The sequence below is a fragment of the Amblyomma maculatum genome, chromosome 6, assembly GCF_055883805.1.
Source record: "Amblyomma maculatum isolate TAMU_Amacu chromosome 6, ASM5588380v1, whole genome shotgun sequence".
Classification (NCBI taxonomy): Eukaryota; Metazoa; Arthropoda; class Arachnida; order Ixodida; family Ixodidae; genus Amblyomma; species Amblyomma maculatum.
The window spans coordinates 144,921,504-144,939,576 of record NC_139349.1 but is presented as its reverse complement, the minus strand read 5'-3'; the positions used below and the strand labels follow the sequence as shown (position 1 = coordinate 144,939,576).

Below are 18,073 nucleotides of genomic sequence, written 5' to 3'. Positions count from 1 at the left end.
ATGATGTGGTGCGGCATATTGTCATGGGTTCTATCGCTACCCGGACGGCAGTCCAGAAGGACAGGGTCAAAGGATGGGGTTGGGGCGCTGAGACACAGGAGGCAGAGAGCAGGCGCTTGACCAGGCAAAAACAGCGGCCGCTGTTGTTGTTGTCCAAATAACGTATGACACATCAGAACCACGCGCACTCCGCACGATCTTCGTCTTCTTCCCCCTCCAGAACTGACATGGTTAGCGCAGGTTACACTACTCCTCCCCCTGAAAGACGCATCGGGACGATGCGCGCTCCAGCGTAACTGAAACGTTAAATTGAGCAGGGCGCCGAGTCAATACGTTGTTCTAGCGTTCACAGTAAGTTTTGAGGCGAACCACATGTACCACTTCAGAATGAGGGGGCCGACGAGATGTGCTCGTAACCATTGGAATCACCTCGTAATTCACGTCGCTTATGCGGCGAACGACCTCGTATGGGCCAAAGTAACGTTTTAGGAGCTTCTCGCTGAGACCGCGACGGTGAACGGGAGTCCACACCCACACTTTATCACCAGGGGCAAAATGAACTTCACGATGCCGGAGGTTGTGCCTTCGTGCATCGATGCGCTGGCGGCCTTGGATTCGTAGTCGTGCCAACTGTCGGGCTTCTTCCGCGTGCTGGGTTACCAGTTGGACATCGTCGTAAGAGTACGCCTCCGGCTCATGGGGAAGCATGGCGTCAAGCATGGTAATTACCTCTCAGCCATGCACCAGGCGGAACGGCGAAAACCCGGTTGTTCCCTGAGTTGCGGTGTTATAAACGAAAGTTAAGTAGGGAAGAATGTCGTCCCACGCACGGTGCTCGACGTCCACATATGTAGATATCATGTCGGCCATAGTCTTATTAAGGCGCTCAGTGAGCCCATTCGTTTGGGGGTGGTATGCGGTAGTTTTGCGGTGGTGCGTGTTGCTTAAACGCAAGATCTCTGCCATTAGCTGGGACACAAATGCGGCACCGCGATCTGTGATCAAGACTTCAGGAGCACCGTGACGGAGGACGATGGACTCGACGAAAAACTTCGCTACATCAGCCGCTGTTGCAGAAGCATACCGCGTGAGGTAATCCGTGGCAACAGCAATCCAGCGGTGTCCCGAGTTGGACGTAGGAAAAGGTTCGAGCAGGTCCATGCCTACCTGCTGGAACGGAGTCCTAGGCTGCGGGATGGGGGGAAGGTGTCCTGCGGGTTGTATGGGCGGAGTCTTACGTCTTTGACATTCGCGGCAGGTCCTGGTATAGTGACGAACAGTCTTAGCAAGTTGAGGCCAGTAATACTTAGAACGAGTTCGTGCGAGTGTTCAGCTGTATCCCAAATGGCCGGAAGTTGGGTCGTCATGACAGGCGTCCATAATTTCATTACGTAGGTCAGCCGGAACGGTTGTTCCGGCTGACCTACGTCAAGACCTGACACTCGCTGTGAAGCTCTTTTTGCATAGCACATTGTTGCGAAGACGTAATGCGGGTAGAACGCGCAAGAAGACGCGTGGAATGGTGCCTTCTTGACGTTCCAGATGGGCGATTACTTCACGGAGTTGAGTGTCGTGTCGCTGCCGCGCTGCCATATCGACCGTGCTTTTGGTGCCTATAAAAGCGTCTTCATACTCGTCGTCTTGACCGTCAGATGCTGATTCTATAGGGGCTCTCGAGAGGCAGTCAGCATCTGTGTGCCTGCGACCGGACTTATAAACTATAGTAGCATCGAATTCTTGCAATCGAAGGGCCCACCGTGCAAGTCGCCCTGGAGGGTCTCTCAGAGTGCTGAGCCAACATAGAGAGTTATGGTCGGTTCAGTTCAGTCGTTCAGTCGTGTCCGATTCTTCGTGACCCTATGGACCATGTCACGCCACGCTTTCCGGTCTCTCACTATCTTCCTAATATCACATAACTTCATCTGCAGTGCCTCGAGGATGCCATCTAACCATCGCGTTCGCTGCCTACCCCTTCTCCGGCAACCCTCAATCTTTCCCAACATCAAATCTTTCTCCAGCGACTCCTCTCTTCTCATCAGATGACCAAATTAGCTGAGCTTTAACTTTAGAATTTGACCCTCCAATGAGCAGTCAGGGTTTATGGCCGACAATACCGACTGATTTGATCTTTTGGCCGTCCAAGGAACTCTCAAGAGTCTTCGCCAGCACCACAATTTAAAGGCGTCAATTCTTCGGCGGTCAGCCTTTTTCACAGTCCAACTCTCGCATCCATACATGACAACTGGAAAGACCATAGCACGAGTTATACGGATCTTGGTTGGCAGACTAATGTCTCTGCTCTTTACTAGGCGGTCAAGGCTAACCATTGCTCTCTTTCCCAGAAGCAGGCGTCTCCTAATTTCATGGCTGCAGTCTCCTTCCGAGGTAATCTTGGAGCCCAAGAAAAGAAAATCTGTCACAGCTTCCACTTCTTGTCCATTGATGCTCCAGAACTTGATAGGGCTAGTTGCCATGATCTTTGTCTTTTTAACGTTCAGTTTAAGCCCAAACTCCTCACTCTCTTCGTGTACGCGCATCAGAAGTCTCTTGAGTTCCACTTCACGTTCTGCCATTAAAGTGGTATCATCCGCATATCTAAGGTCGTTGATACGTTTTCCAGCAATCTTAACTCCAGCTGAAGACTCGTGCAGGCCGTCCTTCCTCATGATGCACCCTGCATATAGGTTAAATAGGCAGGGCGACAGTATGCAGCCTCGCCTCACTCCTTTCTCAATCGGAAACCAATCAGTAAGACCATGACCAGTTCTGACTGTGGCCTCTTGCCCTTCATACAGGTTCCTGAGGAGACAGATGAGGTGAATTAGAACTCCCATCTCTAGGAGAGCTTGCTACAATCTGCTGTGATCTACGCAGTCAAACGCTTTCGCATAATCAATAAAGCAGAAGTAGATGGGTTTCTGGAACTCTCTTACTTTTTCCATGACCCAGCGAAGGTTGGCAATTTGGTCTCTAGTTCCTCTGCCCTTGCGAAACCCAGCTTGCACGTCCGGAAGCTCCCGATCCACATACTGCTGCAGCCTACCTTGGAGGATTTTCAACATCACCTTGCTAGCATGCGAAATAAGCGCGATCGTGCGGTAGTTGGAACAATCTTTGGAACTGCCTTTCTTTGGAATGGGGATGCAAACTGACCTCCTCCAATCCTGTGGCCACTGCAGGGTTGTCCAAATCTTCTGACATAATGTATGCAGAATGTTAATAGCGTCATGGTTGAGGTTTTGAAGCAACTCAGCTGGTATGCCATCAATTCCGCTAGCTTTGTTCTAAGCAAGGCTGGCTAAGGCCCATTCAACTTCACTCTTCAGGATGCCCGGCTCGAGATCAGTAATCACAACCGTCTTATGTTGGGTTTGCACATTCGGGTCCTTCATGTACAGTTCTGTGTATTCCTGCCACCTCTTCTTTATCTCTGAGGCTTCAGTGAGGTCCTTGCCTCGTTTGTCCTTTATCATGCCCAGCTTAGCACAGAAGCTTCCTTTGATATCTTTGATTGTCTTGTACAGAGCTCTTGTGTTCCTTAATTGGCTGTTGTCCTCAACTGCTTGGCACTGTATGTTCAGGAAGGCATTCTTATCTCTCCTTGCTATTTTCTGAAAATCCGCATTGAGAACCTTGTATCTTTCTCTTTCCCCCATAACTTTTGCCATCCTCCTTTCCTCAGCTATTTGCAAAGCCTCTTCAGATAACCAGTTTGCTTTCTTGCATTTCTTTTGCTTTGGAACTACCTTAGTAGCAACTTCTTGTATTATATCACGAACATCAGTCCACATCTCTTCGGGCTCTCTGTCTTCTAGATCTAATTCTTGAAATTGATTCTTCACTTCCACAGCATATTCTAATGGAATTTGATCCAGATGGTCGGTAATCACCTGAAATGGGCATCCGTACAAGTAGGGTCCGAAATTATTGATCGCCCAAACTACCGCGAGGCATTCTTTTTCAGTGGTCGGGTAGTTAGTCTCTGCCTTCGATAATGTTTGACTTGCATAAGCGATTACATGCTCGGTGGCGTTATGTTTTTGAATGAGCACGGCTCCCAGGTCTTTGTTGCCGGCGTCTGTATGAACTTCAGTCTCGGCGTCCTGGTCAAAGTGCCCGAGTACAGGGGAGGTCTGTACGCTTTGTTTAAGACGGTCGAATGCACGCTGCTGTTCATCCAACCACTGGAAGGCGACGTTCTCCTTCATGAGGTGAGTAAGTGGTGCAGCAACATGAGAAAAATTGAGAACAAAGCGCCTATAGTACGCACAGAGGCCCAGAAATCTCCGTACAACGTTCTTGTCCGATGGTGTAGGAAAGGAGGCGACGGCGGCTGTTTTATCGGGATCTGGACGAAAATCCGCGCTACTGACGACGTGGACAAGAAATTTTAGTTCATCGTAAGCAAACTTACACTTTGTTGGCTTCAGAGTGAGGCCTGCGCTTCTTACAGCTTGTATTACTGCTTTCAGGCGAAGGAGATGATCGGATAATGTGCCTGAGAAAATTACAACATCGTCAAGGTAGATCAGACAAGTTTGCCACATCAGTCCGGCCAAGATAGTGTCCATAATGCGTTGAAATGTTGCTGGGGCGGTACAGAGGCCGAACGGCATCACTTTAAACTCATATAGACCATCCGGGGTGATAAAAGCAGTCTTCTCTCGGTCGCGCTCATCAACTTCGATTTGCCAGTAACCACCTTTCAGATCTATGAATGAAAAGTAACGGGCACGTCGTAGATGATCAAGCGCGTCATCAATGCGAGGAAGGGAACAAACATCTTTCTTGGTGACGTTGTTGAGGCGGCGATAGTCAACACAGAATTGAAGAGTGCCATCCTTTTTCTTTACTAGTACCACTGGAGCTGCCCATGGGCTGTGCGAGGGTTGGATTATATGGTCGGCCAGCATTTCTTGGACTTGGTTTTGAATAACTTCACGTTCTTTGAAAGAAACTCGGTAAGGCGACTGACGAATAGGGTGAGCAGCGTCATCGGTAATTATTCTCTGTTTGGCAATGGTCGTCTGGCGAACTCCGGATGACGTAGAGAAGCAGTCTTGGAATTCTGAAAGCAGGGCTATCAATTTGGCTCTCTCGCTCACAGAGAGATTAAGAGATCTTCGTCTTCTTCCCCCCCAGAACTGACATGGCTAGCGCAGGTTACAATATCATCGGCCCTACCACGACCGTTCATCCCGGAGGCCTTTGGTCGTGCCATTTTCCATTCCCTCCACGACATCTGCCATCCTAGCATTCGAGCCACCCAGCGGTACGCCTGGCCGAACATTAACACAGACGTTCGCCAGTGGGCCCGCTCGTGCCTTGCTTGCCAGTCCGCCAAAGTGACACGCCATACCAAGACTCCCCCTCAGTCTTTCCTGGCGCCTGGATCGCGCTTTGACCATATTCATCTTGACCTCGTTGGACCGCTTCCCGCATCTCAGGGCTACAAGTATATTCTGACGATGGTTGACCGCTTCATCCGTTGGCCCGAAGCCGTGCCAATTCCAGACATTACTGCGCAAACAGTTGCCAGAGATTTCGTTTCAGCGTGGGTTTCCCGCTTCGGCTGCTTTGGCATTGTTACCACGGATCGCGGCCGCCAGTTCGAATGTGCCCTCTTCACTTCGCTCACACGGCTACTCGGCACTAAACACGTCCATATATAAGGGAATCTTGATTCGAGAGACCCGTAGCCAATCAGTTGTGATGGCACTGATTTCAGACGCGGACACGGCAGATTTAGTGGGACGGGAACCTTTTCTGTCCGGATTCAGTGTACGATGAGGTATGGTTTAGACAGGATGCATGGAAGTGTAAGGCACACAACTGCATCACAATAGCAAAAATGCGACGCGCTATAGTTCCAACGCAATACGGCATAATATGCATAATACCGGTATGCATACCCTTGCATACCGTGCATTTATGGCAAAACAGAAAATCAAACCGTACTTTGTTCTTGGCCGTAGGCACAAAACCCTCTCGGGAAATCACACAGAGCCATTTTTTGTAGAGCTCTTCTTCCTTTGGGAACAAAAAACAAACTTCAAAACACTTTAACCTTGTTCTCTGTATTGCAGTTGCTTGGACACATAGGCACACAACACTCGTCGGCACGGTACAGAACGCGCGCGTGAAAAATAGCATGTGCAGAAGGGAATTGGCTTGGCAAACTAGCAGCGTGCAGCAAGAGGTGAAAAATTTGGGGGACGCTGGGTGGCTCCGCTGTTCGGATGCCACTACTTGAACTGTGACGCGTCCCAGTGCGCATTCAGCTGAACACGCCCGGTAGACGGCGGATGGTGATCTTTCCGCAGACGGGGTGCATGCCTTACCTTGTACAGAATAACGGCCTGAGGGGCGAGTTGGTGTATGATGAAATAACTAGCGGCGCAACAAGGACACTAAAAAGAAAGGGATGCCGCATGCGCACACTACCAACTATTTATTAACCGGAAAAGTTGCATATTTATACATTCAGCTCAAGCATGAGACTCATCGCAAAAATGGTTCCGAACCCAACACGTAGAAAACAAGCGGCAGCATCAGGATAACAGACAAGAAACCTATTCTGATAAAATAACTTAAAAAAGGTCCATCTCTTAGCAAAAGCAGTGCCAAACAATTGTAGCAACAGCAGAGTCATACATATGAAGGAAAAACAGTCAGCAACCTAAAAAACAACAAATAGGTCAAAGATAAAACTAAGAAGAAAATTGCCAACTTTCATAAAGGAACAACAGACGGCCACTGGAAATGCAGGGCTGAGAAGTCGCGCAGTGCATAACGTCCCAAAAACCTATTATGAAAGGAAACTTCATTTACGGAGGGATAGAGAAAAGCCGCTAACACAAGTGCCTTCCTTCTTTTTGATCATAAAAGCTTCAAGAATTTTACGTGCCACCTGATGGCGACTCCTGCCCAGAATCCTTATTCCGTTAAGCATTAGCTCACACCTGCACTCGTTACAGTGGGTGGGGAAATTAGACCCGCCTTCGTTTTCTAAAAAAAATCCTATGCTAAGCCGGGATCAGGGCGACCACAAGTGGTCCCCTATACTCATCGAGTGGCGCACAACTTGAAGAATGTTGCCGGCGACGCTCAACCACATCACTTCGTCCGACGCACCATCACCCCGGACAAGATCATATGAGTGGACCTTTTCTTTTCGTTTGTAGATTATCTTTCAGTGCGTAGCACTACTAGCCGCAATCACGGATTTCGCCTATGTCTGTCCGAAGCCGCTCACTCTCTCTCTTTTCGCAAACTTGAAGGAGAAAAACAGAAGGTGGCGACGCGCGCATCGCCCGGTTCAGCATTGATGAGTCAGAGCGATCGCACAGCTGCAGCAGAAGCCGCTCTCTCTCTGTCCATCCGTCTCTCTGTGAACTTGAAGAGGAGAAGGAAAATAAAGTGGTGACGCCCGCATCACGCGGCGTGTCCGTTTCAGGCGTGGCGGCTGTTACTGGACAGCATTGCACAAGCGTGTGTCATAGCCTAGGCTATGCGTGTGTTAATCCGGAGTGAGCAGTTGTGTCTCGCTCGCGCGTCCTCAACTGCGGCATCTCTCCCCTCGCATAGTCACACCTCAATCTTCACGGACAGCAGACGTTCAAGCGCGGTGCTCCCTGAATCTCGGCTACGAGCTGCTTGCCGCGTCGTGAAGCAGCTTGCGCTCACCTCCGCGCCTGAACTGGCGCTCACCTTCAAGCACGTTTCCTCCTCTCCCCTTATGATCTCACCCCAGACTTTTCGACCGCGGAGCTGTGCATTGTAAAGGGGTACATTGCGCCCGTTTACACTCATTTCTAAAGATGGTGTAAGGAAAGCTGAGGACGCGCCTTCGCCGCGCATTTGCTTCGTGTCGCAATGTTTAAAGCCGGCCGCCTGGCACTGCGACGCAGGTTCACCGTGCTGGAGTACGACGGTTACGAAAGAAAGCGGGGTCGTAATCTACCGATTCTGATATCGCAGAGATAAACGGTTCGAGAATCTAGAAGCACAAAGAATGAGGAAGCTTGCCGAGGGTGCTCAGGAAACTGCTTAAGGCACTGAGCGCCGTCGTGAAACGGATGCCAAAGTGAAGAGGAACAAACGTGCGGTAGAAACTCCAAGACAAAGGGCTGCGCGACTGCAAGCGATGGAAAGGTACAGCAGGGATAAGCAGCTGCTCGCACCTACTTCGCATTTGATTAACTATGCAAATCGGCCGTAAATTTGTGTTCGTTGCGTGTGTTTTATTTGTACTGTTCTCGATGTTACATGTTTTTTCTTTCAGTGTTGAATTTTGTCCAATTGCCGCCGCCTCGTGTGTTGATTTTTTATAATTATTTCCAGAACTTTCACACCTTCATGCAATTTCGTGGAGGTCTAACGTGAGGAGACATGTGTTGTGACTAATAATGTCCGGTTCACACTGTGGACACATTTGGTCGACTCTGTTTGGCGACAGCGTGTTCGCGTAATGCCATTTACCCCGTCACACTTATTCAACACGAACTGTCCGGAAGTATGTCTTTGGCGACCGGCGAAACGGAATTTCGGAAAGTTCTGCAGGAATTCCATGCTAACTCCTTGTCACACTGAAAAAACTTCAGCGACGCTCCTCTGCTGAATCTCTAGCGTAGCCGAGGGCGACTCTGGAGTCCGGTGCACAAAAGAGGAGTGAAGCCATGAAGGCCCCCGAAAGGAGGGGTTTTGCACACAAGAAAGGGCCGGATATAAGAAGGGAACCAGGGCGGCTCCACCACAGCTGGTTTCAACTGCGGCCCACTGCCCGACTGCATTCAAGACGCCGGATCGCGGGGGACAACAAAGCGACGAAGGGAAGCTTTTTTTCTTCAAGTGCTCTTTGCGAGCACTAAAACCACAAAAAACAGATCAATCACGGTTAAGTGAATGCGGGGGGGGGGGGGGGGGGGGGGTCGTCGCCGGGATTTTCGCTCGGCCCGCGAACAACTGAAACACTGCCGACGACCGCTGTTTGTATTTGGTTTTCGTCACCCAAGTCTGTCACACCGTTGTAACACCGCGGCAACCTGCCTTGTTTCTCATCTTCTTGTGCAGTGTGAGAAGCTGTCTGAAAACAAGTGTCTGCAGAAACAAGTGTCCGGCTTGACGGGCGGCCGTGTTTTGTCCACGCCGCTGTTGTGTTCCCGCAGTGTGAAGCGGGCAAAATATGAAACCATATTTTTAGTGCATAAAGTACAGCGGACCGCCCTTACATTTTGGTACGCATAAAATATTATGCTCTTGTCGAAGCCTTGTCTAGAAGACAAGAAGCATCCCTTCGATTATTATTCATTTTGTACTGACATGTGTAAGCGCGTCGGTGAAGTAAATTTAGACAGCAACGGAGTTTTTGGGTCTCCAACCGACTAGACACACATGCGGCAAGTCCAAACCCTTCAAAACATTCTCGAGCCTCCATTCCCACTAAAGATTCTGCGATTCGTCTATCACAAAGCTCAGTAGTTATTTAAGACAATGATATACCGGAAAGTTGATGTTTATGATGTCCATAACATTGTTTAATGGAGGTGTTGAAGTCAGTGCATGCAGAAGAAAAAAACGCATTCTTATGCCCGTGAGCTTAGTGGTTTTTTTTTCGCCTCTCAGAAAACACGGCGCAGCAGAGTTTACAGTAGTGACCGAAACGTGCTCCAGCGGTAAGCACTGGCCTTTAGAAATAAGGTTCTTTTGTATGTTATTTTTGTTCATTTCCACTGAACGTATTGCAATTTAAATTTCTAATGCTCGCTGAAGCAGGGAACCGCCCGGTAATGCACACGTGCTTCTGCAGTGCCGACCATCAGTCCAGCAGCTTTATGAGCAGCAAGACGAGCTTGAGCTGACCCAACGGCGCGAACTGTCCTCCCACGTTGAACTCTGTGGCCTGGTTGGCCAGCGCCGGCACTCCGCGGAAGCAGCGCTCGAAGACCTCCAGCTCGGCGATAGCTTCGTCTTGGTTACGGGGGAAGGCCACTGCGATCGTGTTGGCCTTCGACCCGAAGCTGTCGCTGAGGTTGTGCATGAATACTTCCACCTGGCTGCTCGGCATCGTACTTAGCAGGGCAGCCGAGGTCACCTGCGGCACACACGAAAAGGGGGTGCTGATGTACGCGAGTCTCTCCACAATGTCCTCCGTCGACCATAGTGTCACGGTGTGCACGTCGACCAGGGTCATTTTGAGCCACACTACTACTGTCTAGGACCGTTTTACCGCAGCACTTATGAAATAGGCTTTGCATTTCGATCAGTAGCCATCCGCAGTTACCCCCATTGTGGCAACAAGTGTCAAGTTGCTTCACTCAAAGAATATTGAGAAAAATTCGTTGTATGAGAGAAAGCTAGCGCGAGTTCAGAACTTCACTGAAAGGCGAAAAAGGAGAACGATGAGTGGGTTGCGTATGTGCGTCATTAAGCTTCCGCTATTCGGGGGCTCGGGAAAAAAAAAAAAAAAAACAAGAGGTAGGCGAAAACCGCAACTACAAGACGCTCCAGTTGTAGATTGTAGACGCGTCATGGATGCCTGAACGAAACGCTTCTATTCAGTTATATTCGAAGATGGTATAGTAAGTACACGGCAATGCTGACTATAGACATAAATAAATAGTTACTTGAAATCATTTTATTTATTACTACTCACTTTATAATTATATGTACTGATGCAGACAATCACAATACCCAGCATATATGCCAGGAAGTGATTTTAGTCTCATAAAAATGTAGATACGATAATAGGTCATGCCTATATTCTCCTGCCTTGCCTGATAATCCGAAGGCTAGCCTTTGAAAGACAAGTACAAAAAGACTTGCACAGGATACACCTCGACAAAAGTTCGTCCGGTATAATTTGGGAATCTTGAAGGAGCAGAGACAACGTACTTAGGCTGTGCGTTCTGTCTCTCGGCATAACGTATAGTACTTGAGAAAACATGGAAATCCATGTGGACTTTGGGTAAAAGATGCTAGTAATATGTAATTTTTCTCTCTTCCTGTTTTCGTTTCAACCGCCGAACGACTTTTTGATTTGAGGTCAGGTGAGGCATAAAGAAAGCCGCAGAAAACCCACATAACTCCTACGCAGCCTGAAAAGAATTTGCAAGTGCAAAACTTTAATCAGCGGTTATACTGCAGCATTTTATAACTATCCTGACTTCGACTCGTTTGTGAAATCATAGATGTCACTCGAAGGTTAAATAAATAAACAAAAACGATACGGCAGGAGGGAACAATTCCGATGTAATAAATTATTAAGCGGGCGTATCTCAGTTTCACGTCGTAACCCAAGCATATTTTACTCTTACGCATTGTTAAAAAAACAAAGAATCAAGCATTCACTATTTGATGCCTCTATTGTATATATTAGGGATGTAATGCATGGAGATAGCGCAGTAGCAACACGTGCTATCTCGGGAGTATTCGTTTTTTTTTGCGGAGAATAGACACTGCACTGCTGGCCAAATAATCTCGACGCAGCCTTTGTTCTCGGACCCGGATACAATGCAAGAGTCAAAGGGATAGAGACGTACAACGCATATCTGCTATAGCACCCCGAGAGTGATGGGTCGCCACATTTTTCTGCGGAGTTGTGCCAAGCAGGCCGCTAGATTGTTCTATTTGGCACCACCTGCTCGCAAACTTACGTGGCAGGGCAGTAGGTGGGCAGTGTTAACTGAGGCAGTGTCCATATCGGCGTGTTGTACGATCATGCAGAGGTACTGTCGTGTTTCGTCGGGGGAACAGCAGACGAAGGCCCGGTGGGTTGGTACCCGAACGTAGTTTATTCCATCACAGCTTGTAGTGGAATGCGGCCCGGTGCCCGAACGACGTGGCTTATCTTATAGCCAACTCTCGCGATAATCGCGCCACCGCTATCGCGCTATCGCTATAGCCGCGATTACACAACACTCCTCCCCTTTTATTTAAAGGGTGCAATTGTATCCTTATACAATAGTTAAAAGCGAGCTTCGTATCGCTCGGGTGGACGTCGTTGTCGTAATGGGTAGCGCCTCCCGGGAGATGACGTCTCAGATGTATCAGCGGGACCCGGAAGGACCTTGGGAGACTGTTCGGGCCCCGGCTCATCCGAAGTTGGTTGATCACCCGTCGTGCTTGAAGGGAAGACCAGGAACCCCTCCATGCAGTCTGCGTCGGTAGACCTTGTCACCGTAGGTCTTGAATTATGCAGCAGCTGGTCGAGGTGCCGACGCCAGATGAACTTGCCTCGGGGTGTGGCCACCATGACTTTGTAGGAGACCGGTCCAGTCTTCTCTAATATAGTCCCACGAACCCACTTCGGCGAGCCTCTGTAATTTCGAACTAAAACACTTTCATTAATGCCAAAACAGTCCCTCTTGCTTTTACGCTGCTGCATCTGGGTGAACTGCTTGTGCATTATCTTTCCCTCCACTGTAGGCTTGATTGCGTCCAGCCTAGTACGCAATCTTCTACCTATCAATAGGTTAGCTGGAGCCTCTCCCGTCGTAGGATGGGGCGTATTTCGGTACGCCAGCAAAAAGTTGTGAAGTGTTTTTTCGACAGACTCACCAGGAGATGCCTTGCGTAGTGCAGACTTCAACGTTTGCACGAAACGTTCTGCCAGACCATTTGTGCTTGGGTGGTAAGGGGCGCTCACGACATGTCTGGCTCCGATGTCCCGCATGAATGCCTTGAACTCATCGGAAAACAGTTGTGGTCCATTGTCAGACACTACCGTCTCCGGTATTCCGAATCTGCAGAAAAGTTCACGTAAGCAAGCAACAGTACGTTCGGACGTTGTGCTCCGCATGCCAAACACTTCTGGCCACTTTGAGTGGGCATCTACTACCACTAGAAACATTGTTCCTCTGAAAGGCCCCGCGAAGTCCAGATGAATACGCCTCCACGGCGCGGTCGGCCATGCCCAAGGATGCAGAGGTGCTTTACATGGATCATTCCGTTGTTCCTGGCACGCTTGACAACTTCGTACCTTTGTTTCCAAGTCTGCATCAATTGACGGCCACCATACGTAACTGCGAGCCCATTCCTTGCTCCGCACGATGCCGGGATGACCTTGGTGCAGTTCTTCGAGCACCGACTCTCGTAGGGAAGACGGGATCACAACCCTCATTCCATACATGAGGCACCCTTGATGCACACTGAGCTGCAACTGTCTGTCAAAAAATTGCTTTAGGTTCGCATCTCGTAAGTGCAGTGGCCAGCCTATACTTGTATACTGGAGCACTTTGCAAAGCAACGGATCACGTGATGTAGCTCGCGCGATCTCTTTGGCAGATACAGGCATCAACTCCAGGCGCAACACATAGAACGATTCCTCGCCTTCGGACGTGCCGTCCTCCTGGCTGTTAAGAGGGAACCTTGAAAAAAAATCTGCTTCTGCGTTGTCACTGGACTTTTTGTACACAAGCGAGTATTTGTAAGCAGACAAAGTGACAGCCCATCGCTGTAAACGTGCTGCCGCAATCGGTGGAATGCCTGCCTTTTGCCCCAGTATCGTTTGTAACGGCTTGTGGTCCGTAACCAACGTGAAACATCTTCCATAGATGTAGAAATGAAATTTTTTGATGGCAAAAATAATGGCAAGCGCTTCCTTTTCTAGTTGACTGTACTTTTTCTCGGCGTCAGTTAATGTGCGCGACGCATAAGCGACCGGGCGAGAGCTTCCATTTTCTGCAACATGAGAAAGTACTGCCCCCACGCCGTACTGGGAAGCGTCACATGCCACTTGCAAAGGTTTATCTGGGTCGTAATGCGCTAGCACAGAGGATCACGTCAACGCGTTCTTGATTTCCTCGAAAGCCACTTGACACGATTCATCCCAACGCCATGGCTCACCGCAACGCAGCAGTTTGTAAAGAGGGCTAGCAAGAGTGGACAATCGTGGAACAAACTTTCCGTAGTAATTCACGATGCCCAGAAACGACTGCAGCTGCTGCTTGCAAGTGGGCGCAGAAGCTTTTACTAGCGCCTCTATCTTGTCTGGCGTTGTGCTGATTCCTGCTGCGCTGATAACATGACCCAGATACCGCAGCTCTTTTTGAAAGAACGAACATTTTTCTTTTTTTACTCGAACCCCGCGCTCCATCAACCGCTTTAGGACCGCTTCGAGATTGGCAAAATGCTCATCCGGCGTCCTGCCTGTGATGAGAACATCATCCAAATAGCAGCTGACACCTTTCAAGTCTTTCAACATTGTGTCCATAATTCTTTGAAAAATGGAAGGTGCCGATGAAACTCCGAACGGCAGCCTGTTAACGACAAAAAGCCCTTTATGGGTATTAAGAGTCAAGTATTTTCTTGAAGACTCGGACATTGCTACCTGCTGATACGCTCGGTTGAGATCAATCTTAGAAAACTCTTGGCCCCCTGCGAGCGCTGCCAACAACTCGTCGACTCTTGGGTGTGGGTACCGGTCAGTTTCAAGACAAGGATTTAGGGTAGACTTGTAATCTCCGCATAGCCTTATGCTACCGTCTTTCTTTACTACTGGTACCACCGGTGTGGCATAGTCACTCGTCGCGACTGGTGAAATTACTCCCATGCCTTCCAACTTCTTAAGCTCTGCCTCGACTGCAGGTTGCAATGCAAAGGGCACACTTCTTGCCTTTAGAAATTTCGGCACACTATCTTCCTTTAGTGCCAATTCCGCTCTTTCTCCTGCAATCGTCCCCAGTTCGTCCTTAAACAAACTCTGGTACCTGTCTAGAAGCGTGCGCAATCTGCCGCTTTGACTTGAACATGCAGAAACATCTGACCTTGAAATGGCGTTGAGCTAAAAAATACGGCTCCAGTCGAGTCGGATGGCTTGCAACCATTGTCGACCAAGCAGAGGGAGTCCCTTTTCTCTCGTGATGTAAAGAGGCAGCTGGGCCCTCTGTTCTCCATACTGCACTGCAACGTGAGCAACTCCGACAGGCTCAACGATGGCTCCCTGGAACGTCTTTAGCTTGAGCGTCGTTGCCATGACCTTAATCGAGGGAAACATCTGACGAAACTGATGCAAAGACATGACGGACACAGTAGCCCCAGTATCCAGCTCCATTTCCAAAGGTACCCCTTGCACGTTAATCAAAACTTTTATCGGTTCCAGGCCAGGCGAAACAATTTCCTTCATGTTAACAGACGCTTGACCGGGAATTAACACCTTCACCGAGCTTCGCCGCTCTCCCTTTGGCTTTCGCTGCTTACTAGCTTGGCACACTCTTTGAATGTGTCCTTTCTTATCACATTTGAAACAGGTGTCTGCGATATGCGGGCATGAACGACTTGCATGCTTCGCAGACCCGCAGCGATAGCAATTCCGCTGCGTCAAAACACTTTCCCCAACCGTTTTGACCTTGTGAACGTCCGGTACGCTCATTTCAGAGGCGTGCGCTTCTGCCACGCTCTTTTTAGCCGCTTCCATGGCAAGCGCTCGTTCCACAGCTTTCTGGAAGGTTAGCTTGTTATCCTCCGTGAATAACACACGCTGTATGTCTTCTCTGCGCAAACCGCAGACGAAACGGTCCCGCAGAGACTGATCTAGGGCCGCCTCAAATTCGCATGTCTGCGCCAACTTGCGCAACTGAGCTACAAATTCTGAAATGGACTCAGTCTCGAGTTGCGCTCTTCTGTGAAACTTTGCGCGTTCGCTAATTACCGACGGCTTTGGGGACAAGTGGTCACCTAGGAGCTTCTTTAACACGTCGAAACTTTTAGCTGACGGCAAATCAGGTGCGGTCAACGACTTGAGGAGACTGTATGTCTTTGGGCCTACGAGACTCAAAAAAGCATGTACCTTGTCATCCTCGGGGATACGGTTGACCAGAAGAAACGACGTCAATCGTTCCTCGTACGACGGCCAGTCGCTAGTAGACTCGTCGAAAGGCTCGATATGTCCCAGTCGACCGAAGACTTGCGTCACTGAACCCGCCGCTGCCGGATCATCCGTTGCCATGTCGGCTGGTCAGGATCCCATCCTCGTCGCCAATGTCGTGTTTCGTCGGGGGAACAGCAGACGAAGGCCCGGTGGGTTGTTACCCGAACGTAGTTTATTCCATCACAGCTTGTAGTGGAATGCGGCCCGGTGCCCGAACGACGTGGCTTATCTTATAGCCAACTCTCGCGATAATCGCGCCACCGCTATCGCGCTATCGCTATAGCCGCGATTACACAACAGGTACGATTCCTCAAATTTAGGGATCTTGGGCTATATACTGTATTTATGCCGCGTATGGGCGATTTCAGTATGCTCAGATTTACGCTTCCAATAATGCGCCTGAAGTGAAGTTCCTGTAGGTTTGTTAAAATGAGCTGAAGTGTAGGCCAGCGATTGATTATCGAGCATAAACTGTAAATATCTGCTTTATTCCTTTTTAGTTGTTGCATAAGCGTATTTAGCATTGCTGCAGTGAGTTGTGCGTTGTATGCTTCGAAACCTACGTGCCGCGCCATCTGTTCAATACAAGTAGGGCCATAGGACCATGCAGTAAATAGATTCTGCACTAATCTGGCAAACCAACGTTGTTTATGTCCGGATCACATGGCGCATATTCACTTCCTGTATGTCCTGTATACTCCTTCGTTACATCCAAAATTAACACTGCGAGCCAAATTAGATACCACAGCGCAATGCAATGCGACGAATCGTTTGACAACGCTCGACTACTGTTCCCAAGGAAGCGGGATCGAATCCCGCGGCCTCGGTGGCTGCGTTTCGATGGAGCCGAAACGGAGTGGCATCCGTGTGCTGTGCGATGTCAGTGCACGTTAAAGAACTCCAGGTGGTCGAAATATCCGGAGTCCTCCACTACGGCGTCTCTCATAGCCTGAGTCGCTTTGGGACGTTAAACCCCACAAACCAACCAAACCAACGTCCTGCGACAATCCGTTCGGCCGCAATAGCTGTTTGAAAATCTTTGAAGGGCATGGCTTGAGAGAGCAAAGGTCACTGGTACAAATCTCCCGCACGCCGACTAGTCTGACCATAGTTCCGGCTCAACTTGCAGTTCTGTGCTCCGTGTCCAGTAGAATCGTTCGACTCCGGCCCAAACCTTCTGCGCCAAACGGGCGGCCGAAAAATTTCGTACAAATGGTTGTACTAAGGGGTCCAACATTGATCCCCGCGCCAGATGACTAGAAACAGCCAAACGCTAGAGCTAGTAGGCCCTGGTGGCAGTTCCTGGCCCTACGGGGTTGGAACGGTGGGCCAACGCCTCTCGCGGCGGGGGCTAGCCAGCCACTGAATTTTTATTTGTTGTAGGCCGTTATTGCACCCGCCACCGTTTCTAAGGGGTTCAACATCGATCCCCGCGCCAGATGACTAGAAACAGCAAAACGCTAGAGCCAGTAGGGGGGGGGGGGGGGGGCGAGACCCTTCGGGGGCACTCCCCTGATGGGGCTGTAACAGGTAGGCCACCGCTGCTTGCAGCGGGGGCTAGCCTGCCATTGAATTTTTACTGCTCATTGGAGGTGGGCTCCGCCGGGGTGGTGCAGTGGTAAGACGCCCGACTACTGTGCCGGAGTACCCGGGTTCGAACCCGACTTCGGCGGCTGCGTTATAAAAATTCCCTAGACGCGCAGAAGAGCACAGATGGCGCGCCAGATGCGCGCAAGAAGAGAGAGGAGGAAAGAGCGCCGCGGAGGAGGCTGCCTCCGCTGCCCAAGGACGATCTAAAAATAATCCTGCGGCCGAAGGGACTAGCAGTGAAAAACCTGCAGGCGCAACACGTGGCGAAAGCGGTGATTGCGGCAACCGGACACGGATGCAAGGCAGAAGACCTCATAGTTCGACTGCGCACCGGCTCGAACATAATTATAATTAGCACCGACAGCGAAAGCGCCGCCCAACAGATCAGGCGAATCGCGCAGCTGAGGCTCGGAGAACGCAACTACGAAGTCGCCACACACGTGGCGGCGCCGGAAGGAACGATGAGAGGAGTCATCCATGGGGTGGACCCGGGAACCCAATCAGAGGAACTCAAGGCGAACCTACGGACCCGCACGCAAGGCGTGAAGATTCTGGCAGCGAGAATGCTCGGCCAGTCGAATACGGCCGTCATTACCTTCGACGGTACCGTCTTCC

At 49.9% G+C, this 18,073-nt stretch overlaps 1 protein-coding gene and 1 long non-coding RNA gene across 2 annotated transcripts in view; both read right to left on the bottom strand.

The window, feature by feature from the left end:
* Positions 1–9,219: 9,219 nt before the first annotated feature.
* The window catches only part of LOC146186961 (uncharacterized), a 36,258-nt gene continuing 27,404 nt past the window's right edge, over positions 9,220–18,073 (bottom strand). The window contains exon 5 of the mRNA XM_084608152.1: positions 9,220–10,093. Within this exon, the coding sequence (XP_084464278.1) occupies positions 9,818–10,093 (276 nt within the window). The 3' untranslated portion in view covers positions 9,220–9,817. The remainder of the gene's footprint in view (positions 10,094–18,073) is intronic.
* Positions 11,774–13,795, bottom strand: LOC146186962 (uncharacterized). Its single transcript, XR_014708186.1, has 2 exons — positions 12,559–13,795; positions 11,774–12,330 (listed from the first exon to the last, which is right to left on the bottom strand). It is a non-coding gene; the product is annotated as an uncharacterized LOC146186962 (long non-coding RNA).